The sequence below is a fragment of the Mya arenaria genome, chromosome 3, assembly GCF_026914265.1.
Source record: "Mya arenaria isolate MELC-2E11 chromosome 3, ASM2691426v1".
Taxonomy (NCBI): domain Eukaryota; kingdom Metazoa; phylum Mollusca; class Bivalvia; order Myida; family Myidae; genus Mya; species Mya arenaria.
In genome coordinates this window covers 69,602,269-69,614,313 of record NC_069124.1, presented here as the reverse complement: position 1 = coordinate 69,614,313, position 12,045 = coordinate 69,602,269, and the positions used below count along the sequence as shown (strand labels likewise).

Sequence of the window (12,045 nt, the reverse complement as noted above, 5' to 3'; positions counted from 1 at the left end):
GACGGATATGTATAATATTATATTAATCAGATTATCTTCACGCCAAGTACATGAAAAAAGCTTCTAAATGCATGGTTGTTTTCATCTCTATTTTATAAGGCAAAAACAATAAATTGTCTGTTTTAAGTTTCACGGCCAAAAAATATAGGCTTAGTGGGTCGATATATATATATATATATATATATATATATATATATATATATATATATATATATATATATATATATATATATATATATATATTATTTTTTTCAGTCAAGTTGATTCTGATATCAAGTTCAAACTTAAATCTGATGTGATTTCGACTGGCTATATTAACATGCCTTTTCCATGCAAGAAACTACTAAAAATGTGTCCCTAAAGCGAAGAAAAACTGTGAACTTTTTTTATTCGAGCAAAACAATAAGAGGCAGAAAAATGGAATCAAACCTTTGTTTTTGATATGCCTAACACAATATAAGTAAAACAGACATGAGTGTCTTATAACAACAACAGCTCCACCAGTCTATTACTAAAGCAGTGTAGTTAATAGCAGTGATACTATTTCTGGTCAACATTTGCAAATCTACAAATCAGATCTACAGTATATGTAAGTTGAGGTGTAAATATCATACAATATTTTTAAACAAGCTTCTTTTACAAATATTGACAAAGAAAACACACCTAAAATAAATACATGTTCTTTCATTTCTTCAAAGTGGCGGTAAGGCTAACAATGATAATTCTAACCCCGTCTATAAAACAACAATCTAAAAAATAAATAAAAAAAGCATTATCACAGGTTCAGTGAATGTAAATAAATTGCATACAACTTTTCATCAAACGACTCAAAGTATCAACAAGAGCTGTCACAGAGAAAGCACGCTCCACCGCTTTTATGTTTAAGGATACCAAAGTTTTGGTGAAATATGCATGGATCACTGTTAAATTGTAAAACACACAAAACCTTAACAAGTAAAAAATTAAAGGTCCAATCTTTCATTATATGCAAGAAAGAGTTATCATACCTGATCATATAGAATTTCAGTGCAATACATAAAATAGTTGAAGACTTATTGACTTATATGTGCTTACATGCAAAACCTTTACCTGAATTTGTATCTTGAATAAGAAAGGAGCAAACTATTTTGTATGCAAGTCCAATAATAAAGGGCAATTATTTGCATTCCATACAAGATGGAGTTATCTTACTTCATTTATCAAGTAGGTTGGATAGTTGGGAACACATGTGTAATGTTTCAATGCAAAATGAAATGTATTTGCTGAGATTATGACTAAAATATGGTTACATGCAAAACCTTAACCGGAAGTCGAATAATAATAGGCCATTATTTGTATTTTATGCAAAATAGAGTTTTCAACTTGGCTACTTAGATTGATAAATGGCTGAGTACCATTGTATAAAGTCTCAATGCAATACATCATGTAGTTGCTGAGATATTAACCTATGTGTGCTTACATAATTTACATTATTCAAATTAATCTTATCTACCATCACTTTATTATCTAAATAGGTTGCATAGTTAGGAGCAAATATCTAAAGTTTCAATGCAATACAAGATGTTTTTGTTGAGGTATTGACTGGAAGGTGCTAACATGCAAAACCTTAACAAAAATGTGATGCCGATGCCCAGGATAGGGTGAGTAGAAAAGCTCTCTTTTTTCTTCGAATAGTCAAGCTAAAGATGAGTGATAATAGCAATGTCATATTAAATTAAGATTGATTGATACAATTTTGAAAAAAAAGGCATGATAAAGTTAACAAAATTTATGTCACTCAATTCAAGATTTGTGCTTTAATACACACATGTAACCATTTTTCAAAATCAGAAACATGGTAGTGATACCTAACAACAACAAAAATAGATATTTTCTTTTACAAATCTACAGGTTACAAAACCAATAGGATTCCTACTTATTTTATGTTTAAAACTAAACAATGAGGAAAAAATGAAATGGCATGTCATCAACTTTGTCTTATGTATCATTGCAAGTGACTGAAATATTTGCATTGCATGAATAACTTTTATAAAATGACAATTAATATACATTTATTTCAACGTAAAAAAGAGGAACCCATTTCCAGAATCATTGATGATAAACTGTGAAAAGCTTTCTTACAAAATAAATGGTCATAGCTATATGACCCTGTAGTCTGAGAGATGTATGTTGCAGCATAGCTAAGTAAGGCCCTACGCCAGTTGTTTTGAGTGGTGTTTCAGGCGAGCAGACTTCGATGACTTGCTACTGTGGGGACGACTGCGGGCAGTTTCAGGATCATGTGGGTCATGGGAGGCTTGGAAGATGAACACATACAGCAGACTGTTGACCTCTAAGGGGGCTTCCATCATAACCATGTGACTAGCATTTTCTATAACCTCCAATTGGGACATTGTCACTGTCTAAAATACATAGCAATGTGATATGGTTAAATTCAAATGTAATTTAGAATCCGTGTATTTTTTAATAAAGATTCTTGATTTTATTGTAAAACAAAAACATATGGAACTATAATAGTTACTATTTTAGTAAGTATTGTTTCTAACAACAGAATTAATCCCTATATATACATGAAGATATTTGAAAAAAATAAAAAAAACATTGAATTTTTTTTGCATAATTATACCATTATTGAATATTGAAGGAGAAAGTAACAACTACTAAATTATTTGTACAAAACCTTTTGATATGATTAGTTGTTTCAACAACAAATCATTAATGCCTTATGATATGGTATCAGCAAGGCATAAGCAATCTTGTAAATTGGGGATAAAAACCCCAAATATAAGCACAAAGTCAAAATTTGTCAGTACAACTACCTCTTCCATTTCCTCTTGTTCCTCGAGGGACACAAAGCTGTCATGTTTGCCATGCAGCAGAAGCGTTGGCATGGCAAGCCACTGGTGGTAGAGTGCATCACCATCTAGCCAGTCCTGCCCTTGCATCGTGTGGGACAACACACGTGCAGGGACATCAAATGCCACCTGACGTGACCCATCATTAGTGGTGCTTGGATCATGGAATGCATGTCTGAAATAAAAATAACCTTAGAATAAGTTTTCATTTTAGGTGAGCTCAAGACTACAAAAGTTACATAAAGATTGAAATCATTTATCAACAATAAACAAATTGTTTACAATTAACACATCTGAACATAGGCAACAAAGCAGAGTACTTAAGAGTTTAACCTACAAGAGTTCATTTCCAGCATATGGACAAACTATTGGTCTTTTATAAGTACCGCACCAAACCACTAGCTGAAAAATGGTTATAATCTGAGCATATCTTGTTCAAGACTAAAATCAGACTCGCTCATTCTGCCATTCTTTATTGTTAAGATTTCATGTCCTTTGATACAACTATTACCTAAACCTGAAAAAAAATCATAAACCTTTTTATGCCATGCTTTAATTTATGTCAGATAAATGTTTGTATATCAGATACTTGCAAAAGTTACTGGTATGACTTACTTTTCAAACCTGCTGAAGAGACAAGGCCTGATGCAGGAGAGCATGCATACAGGCAGGGAAAACACACCAGGCTGTGGGGCAAGGGGTATTGGGGCCCCACCACTGACTAGCACAAGCTTGCTCACCCGTCGAGCTCGCCGACGACCCAAGGCAGCTGCAAACGCACACCTAAAACAGGTATACAGGGATCTAATTAATAGGATTGTTGGAATATTGGCAAATGTTACATTGTAACAAACTTTATCAGCTACTAGACTGTGTTGATGAATAATTTAATCAAATTATGTTGAAGAAATACATTAATTGTATAAAAAATTCGGGAAGAAAAAACAAGATGATGAATATATTATTACCCGTAGGAATGTCCAATAACGATATTTTCTCTTTTACAATATTTATCAAACACAGCTTCTAAGTCAGCAAGTATCTCTTTGAAATGATATGCTTTAGCATTGTCAGCAGCTGGACTTAGACCATGTCCAACTAAATCTGGAGCTATTATCTCAATTCCTAGATGACCAAAGAAGTCAATCTGTGAATTCCAGATATCTGCACAACCTCCTACACCATGAAAGAAAAACAGAGTCACATCTTTAAATGGTGAATCTTTATGATCAATGTTAAAGTCATTCAAATTAGGCATATAGTTTGTAATTTGTTGTGTTTCCTTTGCACCAACTGATGTTGTTCTCTGCCGAATACTTCTTGCACTGACTGGCCGGTGTCCCTTTGTTTTTCGAGGTGACTGTGATTTATAGGGTAGTACTTCATGCGATTCCTCATCTGGTTTTTCAGTAATCTCATCTAGACGTTTTACAAGTGAGTTTGGTCTAATCTCAATTTGAACATTGGAGATAGATTCTGTACTGGCAGATTTAGAGGATAATCTTGAAGGGGACTGAACATGCAGGCCAACCCCTGAGCTTACACCAGTATAAGCATTATCTAGGTTCTGAACGTCCAAGTTAGTTGTAGAAATATTATTCAGAGTATTACTATTACCCGAACTGTTTAAGTTACCTTCATCATGATTAATGAGATTAGGTGGAGTAGAAGATTGATTATCACGTGATCCAGAACTGTTTTTATTCAATGTTTTGCCAGGAGTATTGTTCTTTTTGTTGAAAGACATTGGTGCAGTAAGGAGAGCACTTTCTTTATGCAATAAATATGACTGCATTTCCCTTTCAAATTTCTCATCTCTCTGCTTCTTGTTAACATGTCTGATGTGCAGATACCTATTTGGTCGCACTTGCACAATCTCTTTAATGGAGTCAGGTATGGGAGCAATTCTCCTAGCACTGCGAGCAGTCCTACCACTAGTGTGCTCTTTGCTATGATCACTCATGTCACGAATAGGTGAAGTACTGTTAAAATGACTAGATGCCACATTAACACTATCAAAACTAGATTTTCATGTAGTAAAACACAGCTAAGGACAATGTCTAAGTAAATGTACATGTACTCCAAATCACTGCCACTGCCAGTGCTACTGGAAATCCTGGTGCCCAAGAATGAGATAACTGAATCATATTTTATTTGTAATAATGAATTTAGAAGAGAATGCTTCAAATCAAAATTTGATGGTTAAATAGGGTTATAAAGAAATATAAAATCTATAATTGGATATAGACTATGAAGCGTTTATTTTTCAAATCATGGTTTGTTTACGTTGTTGTCATAAAGTTCTCAGTAGCAGGCAACAGTTTGAACGGCGATATTTCCCGGTCTCTCACCGTATTATCCGGTCTCCTAATTCCCGGTCCTTAGGATAGATGGCTTTGGGCAACGGATTGTGTTGGCGATTTTTGGTTAACAAAATCGACAATTTTATTTGCTTTTAATAGGAGTAAAAATGGAAATATATCGTTTTCGAATTTAGTCGATATTAAGATGATATTTACTAGTATTTGGCTTTATTGACAGACTTGCTATTTTTAAGAATATTTTGGCGAAAAAAAGTATTTGAGCAAAAATAAGCAAAACATATCCATTCATTATTCATTGTTTATGTTCAATATCTTAAATATTAACACTACATTCGTAACGAAACTGAAAACTTAATTTGATCATTAGTTTTTGCTAAAGCCCGGCACCCGGTATCGATAATTTCGTTTCGTTTCGCACAGTTGGTACCGGGTAATATAATATTCTCTAAAGAAATCCCGGTATAGATATCCCCGGTATCAATGTCTACAATAATCTACTACGACATTAACTTTGCTAAAATTACAACAACAGAATAGTGAGTTTGAATCAGAATAGTGACTTTAAATCTGTAAATCTCGAGTGCAGTAGATATTAATTAACTGGTAATGATAATTGTCATTTTATGTTTAAACGTTATACTTACATTATAGCAAAAGAGTTGATAGAGTTCATTCACTTAATAACACTCAGTGTTTTTACTTAAATGAAATAGTTTTTTTCTTTCTTTAAAGCTGCACTCTCACATATTGAACGTTTTGACATCCTTTTTTTATTTTTTTGTCGTGGAACGACTCAATTTGTTGGAAAATGCATGTCTATTAGTCATTTAAGACTGCTGACAAATAAATAGTTCGCAGATTTTTATATTGAAGTTCAAAAAATGATGTTTTATGCATTTTTCTTTAACCATTAGTAACGGTTTAAGCCATACACATTAATTTTAGAATGGAAATATGAAAATCTACGATCTGATCTTTTGTCAGATGTCTTTTATCACTGATTTGCAGATATTTGCGCAAGAAATAGCTCATTCCCAGACAAAAAAAAGTTGTAAAAATGGTAAATCTGTGAGAGTGCAGCTTAAAAACACAAGTAACATACTGTTATAAGCTATCGCAGAGTTCTGTTTTATTCATTTTGTAGTTATATTCAGAACACCATTTAAAGGATAAAGAGTTTAAAGGGGTAGCTATATTGGTCTGTATCTTGGTATGTTTGTTCTTTCTTTATTTCGGGTTACACTCTTGGTTAATGGCATGTATGACACGTTAGCTAGGTATTGGGCCCTTGTTTATGGCCCTGTTGACATAGCACAGTGGACCAACTAGTTTATTCTTATTTGTACAACCGATAACTTCATGTCGCTGTAAAAGCGGTAAGGATGAAATGTATAAAAAGCAGAAATAAACATATAAGAACTAATTCAGGTCATGGTAGGTCGGTTTTAGGAAAATATTAGGAGGGGGGGGGGGGGGGGGGTAACCCATATTCGGTGATCTTAATTGATCTCCATGTTTATATAACATAAATGAGAACAAAATGCATGCCAGTCCTGATTAAAGGTTAATATACTTTACAATACAATCTGATTTTAATGTAAATGTGGAATGCAGTTTAATGTTAATAAAAGAAAGTATTGCTTATGTTAAGACAAAGTTTAACTCGATGATTGCCCCAGCCTTATGTAAGGATGTGAGGTTTGAGGAATATATGGTATGAAAGAAGTTGCAAAAACTTAATCTCAGGTTTACACTTAAACATATTCTGTGCGTTCGTACTCAAACGTCAACCCTTCTTGAGCTGGGTCGTTTTCCTTTATCTACACTATGTAAAATCAGAGCAGTTAAGTTTCTGTGCAAGGTAAAAATTACCCAACCTCGCTTATAAATCACATGTTTAATGCATAAGTGAATCATGATGCCACTTTTCCATATAGGAGACCCAAAGTTAACTGGCATAAATTTGTTAAACGCCTAGTTTAAGGAATGTTTGGCATAATAATCCCCTGCTGTGCATATTCTGCTAATTGCACTGGTGTCACAGTAGGGGTCAATTTCCTGTATATTGGTTTATTGGCTTTGGACCATTTAGGGTCCAATATTATAATGAAACCTCCAAAACTGCACAGCAGGATACTCAGATTGGAGATCTGATAAGAGGGATCAAGGCAAGTAGATTAAGATCAATACACAGAGGTATCGGTTCAGGTAGTTTTTTAAAGATAACTTTCTAAATATTGGGAATTTTTGTCATATGAAGACAAAAAAACCCGCACTTAAGAACCCTTTCCACAGCTATATAGAACTTTCTCTACAACCCTTAACCTTTTCTGAAAACTGGACAAACTGATTTCTCGGAGTTGAAAATTTCGGGAAAGTACACGGCTTCTGACAAATATTATAAGTATTACTAAAATTGGGGTTAGCCGTAAGTAATTCATACGATACTCATATTTTCTTTATGTTTTATGCATTTTTAGAGGCTTTGTTTTTATCTCTAATAGTTACTTTAATGGGAAAAATGAGCAAAAAAAAGATAAAGCACATGGACATTTGATGTTAGATAAGGTACACGAACGTTTAACAATCTACCTATGCACAAAATACGTGTTAAATGTACATATACTTAATACTAACTTAATGGTAATCGTCCTGCATAATACATTTTACAAGTTTACATATATACATGTTCGTTTCTTTCTGCTATTATCAACATTAAAATGTTTCATTTATGACGAAAACAGGGTTATATTTTTCATAATTTGTTTGTGAACTTAAATATCATGTATGTCCAAATCATAACATTGCTCGAAAATGGGTATTGCACTGCTATATACTTCTACACCATTTTAGACATACGGTTTTGAATGAATATTTTAAATCCGAAAATCCATTAACTCTCATGATCTCATGAGATTCCAAACACGTACACGGCTGTTACAAAGTATGCATTTTATTATAGTTCAATAGCATACTAATTAATTTAACTAGAATTTAACTATGTATTTATACCTTTTATCAGGGACTGATGGAAGCTGACACTACATCCATTTCATCTACTGTAACAGCGTAATGTATCTGAACAACGACCCGGATTTCTGATTTAAAATTAAGATTTAAAGTATCTAAACGATATCTGCTGGCCTTGTTGACGTCGCACGTTACAATAACATCGAGTTTGAACAACTTCACCATGTATACTTCATCATATACTTTTTTTAACTTTCAGTGAGTATACATATAAAGTTATTGACATGTTAAATGTAAAGACTGAGTGTTACCACAATAGCAAGAAATAACATAAGCATGCTTTTTCTGTAACAGCAATTTCTCTTAGAGTTACATAATCCCTAACTCACCGATTGTCAAGGCTTATCGAAGTTCGAAATATAAAACATATATCAGGCTATACATATGTTAGGGGATTTTTTACTTTTATATTTTGGCAACTCCTTGTGATTACGTCATGTTATATAGAAATGAGAAAAAAAAACACATTTGAAATAAGGACAATTGCACATTACAGTCGTTAGTACACATTAACCGTTTCATATATGAATTTGAGCGTTTTATTCAGTAATACCCTCTGTATGTAATAGATGTTTTTTTTTTTACAAAAAGATACTTGCATGTTTCTAATTCAGAAAAAAACATGGTCAATACATTATGTACTAATACAGTACTTAATTGTTTTCAACCACAATGCAGTTCAAATACGTTTACATCTACAGAGGGTTACAATGTACCTTCCAACCGAGCATATTGAAAAGTATTTATTTGCAAAACAATGGGCACAATTCGGCCTAAAGTTCATATCTTTATGAATATTTCACCTAGCTACAGTAGATATCGCACTCCAGTCATTTTAAAAACTGTTGTGTGCTACTTCATGTAGCACCATTTCCATGTCCTTCAAATGCTTCCCACTAAAATGTTGCGAGGGTTCGTTTCTCGGGTACTTGGTGTAAATAATTAGTAAGTTATTTATGTATCTTAAATTTGATTTAGTTGGCTTGTATGATTTTGTTGTTTATGATATCTTTTTACGATATGGATAAAGAAGATACATTTCGGATGAAAATATCCGGATACTCTTGGCGTCTTGCTTTGATTTATAATTTCATGATAACTGGAGAGAAGAATAACAGAAAAACTTATAGGAGCACATACGCTTCCATGTTATTCATTCATACTGACTGACTGCAGCACTTTAATGTCTTTTGGAGAATGAACAGAGCTATCTCCTGACGCGGCCAATGATTGTTATCACAGACACCCGAATGTATGATTGAAAGCCACATTTTTGGCTGTTTATCATGTTATTAGACATTTTACAACAACCGATCATGATTCCATGACAACATTTTCATATACTAGCAAAGTTAAATATCCTCTATGGTTATCATTTGGAGATTGAAACTTCACATTTTATGAAAAATGTCAACACCTGTCATATCTATATAAATATGAATCATATGCATATGCTGCTTTCAGTGCAATGAATATCTAAAACTACATTTAACAGGCACAACAATCTTAAAACCTTATCCTAACAGTAGCAGAAACTGTCAAAACACAAGTACATTGTCGGCTATAAGTGCCATTGCATGCACATTTTCGGTATCATCATATGTTTTTAAACAGAGAACCAAAATTTCAAAAACAGAAATTGTCAAGCAGTTGGGATGTGGTTGTTGAAGTCGATCCTGAGCCTACCAAAAATGGCCGATAACTTCCATGTTTTGGTTCTATTTTTAAAAAAAAATAATAATCTGAGTGCAGTTTGACCTCAGGACATGCTTATCTTTTTCACTAAGTACCGAGAATCCGAATGGTCAAAAAATTTCTCAACAATTTTTGTATTGGTCAAGTTTGTAATAACTTATGAAGTTACAGAACATTTGCATTTAATTGAGTTGCATAAAAAATAGTCCATATAAACCGACGCTTCACAGTCTTTGACGATTTTTGATTTGGCGACTCTATGTGTCCATATCCCACTTGTTTTCCTAGCCAAGAATGACAGATCCCAGTGCTAAGGAAATTGAGCAGAAAGATAACGGGCACCTGCTAGATTGTTTCAAAATGGCGTTGCTTTATTGACAAAAGTCGATCTGAATTAAACTAATTATTTGTGTTTTATTAAACACTTAAGTGTAGTAAGTAAAAGGTATTGGCTAAAATAATTAAAGTGTAACTTTTGTGTTTTTATTTAACAGTGAAGTGTTTAGTATTGTGGAGTAACAGTTGAAGAAAATAAATTATTTGCTTTTGATAGTTAATGTCTGTGTATAGGATTTCCCCCTAGAATTCCCAAGAAAAGAAAGGCCTGCATCTTATCAAGTATGGTATTAGACTTATAACAAAAGAAAACTCAAGGTCGATTTCAGGCTAAATTTGGCTCTTCAGATAAATCAATGGGGAAAAAATGAAGTTTGTTTACGTTAGGGCTATCGGTAGTTTTATCCACAACGGTTGATTGGATATTCACCAAAGGAGTAATTGTGTACCCAAAATGCCATCAGACCTGTGATGAATGACAGATAGAGTGGTTCCACAGCTCTGACTATTGGACATGGTTTCATTTCTCTTGTCTTAACTGGTTGTGATTTCTAAACATCATATTCCAGTTATCTTAAAAAACACACATTAATTTGTAAGAATCAATGGTATATTTTAAAGGATAACCAAGACTCTTAATCAGCTCATTGACAAGAAGGTTTTGTGAAAATGTTTCGTCCAATATGTATGAACTGACAGCTTTGTTGTCGATGCTCTACTATGGCATCACTATTAAGATATTGCAATTTCTTCAAGACCAGAGAGTGTATTACCGGTTGTTTTATTGTTTTCTATCCCTATTTTTTTCAGTTTATTATTATTGTGATTGTTTTATTATGTGTTGTTTTTTTGGTGTCAGGTTTTTTTCCAGCCCGTGCCCACCACCTTGTATCAGTCTTTGTCTTAATTTTTTTTTCAGCACTTGTCCTTTCGGGCAAGTAATTGAAGAAAACCACTTGCCCCAAAACAGTTTTACTTGCCCAAAAAACAAATAAAATAAATTAAAACAAACAAAAACAAGAACGAGAGAAGTATTTAATTTATAAGCGTCCAAATGTCGGGCAGACGCTTAAACGCTTATAAATTGAATACTTCAAATGCTGAGCACGTGGAATGCTGTGACGTCACCAATTTATGTGTAAATTTGCGAAAGCCAATATTTAGAACATTTATTTAGGATTTGTGAATTGTTGCTGAAGAAAGTATGAAAACTGAGGGATTTAAATTTCGGAAAAATGCACTTGCCCGTTCGGGCAGCCATCTGGGAATTTTGACTTGTCTGAAACATTATTTACTTGTCCCTGGCTTCGGGCATTCCAGTTACAACAAAGACTGTTGTATAGCATGTAACAAGTATCATGACATGGACTTCTAATAATACTATGGGTGTGTCCCCCAAGTATTTCATGGTTCAAATTATTAGATATTATGTCTCTAATCTTTTAATCGTACCTAAATGGTGTCTATTTTCTGATTCTGAAGAAATGAGACATTTTTATACTTTTTGACAGATTATACCGATGTTGTTTTTTAGCTCGACTATTCGAAGAATAAGGAGAGCTATCTTAGTCACCCGAGCGTCGGCGTAACCACTTATGTTAAAGTTTTTGTAAGAGTTTTGTACCACCTCAAATATTTTCAAAGTCGATTGACATCTGGCTTTGAAACTTTGCACACTTGTTCACCATCATGAGGAGGTAACTCTTTCAAGCATTTTGAAAAAATTATGCCCCTTTTTCTACTTAGAATTTACGTTAAAGTTTGCGTACCACCTCAAATATTTTCAGAGTCCATTGACATCTGGC

At 33.4% G+C, this 12,045-nt stretch overlaps 1 protein-coding gene across 1 annotated transcript; it reads right to left on the bottom strand.

Moving 5' to 3' along the window:
- Positions 1 to 260: 260 nt before the first annotated feature.
- LOC128228204 (uncharacterized) lies at positions 261 to 5,244 on the bottom strand. Its single transcript, XM_052939369.1, has 4 exons — positions 3,824 to 5,244; positions 3,471 to 3,638; positions 2,820 to 3,030; positions 261 to 2,402 (listed from the first exon to the last, which is right to left on the bottom strand). The coding sequence occupies exons 1-4, from the start codon at positions 4,816 to 4,818 to the stop codon at positions 2,193 to 2,195; spliced, it is 1,584 nt and encodes a 527-aa protein (XP_052795329.1). The 5' UTR covers positions 4,819 to 5,244; the 3' UTR covers positions 261 to 2,192.
- Between the last annotated feature and the right edge of the window lie 6,801 nt (positions 5,245 to 12,045).

Bases quoted from the DNA above. Each gene is read 5' to 3' on its own strand.
- LOC128228204 (XM_052939369.1), bottom strand. From the start codon at position 4,818: ATGAGTGATCATAGCAAAGAGCACACTAGTGGTAGGACTGCTCGCAGT. The intron at 3,031-3,470 runs GTAAGTCATACC...TTTTTATTTCAG, and splicing joins CTCTTCAGCAGGTTTGAAAA to ACATGCATTCCATGATCCAA. The intron at 2,403-2,819 runs GTAGTTGTACTG...TATGTATTTTAG, and splicing joins AACAAGAGGAAATGGAAGAG to ACAGTGACAATGTCCCAATT.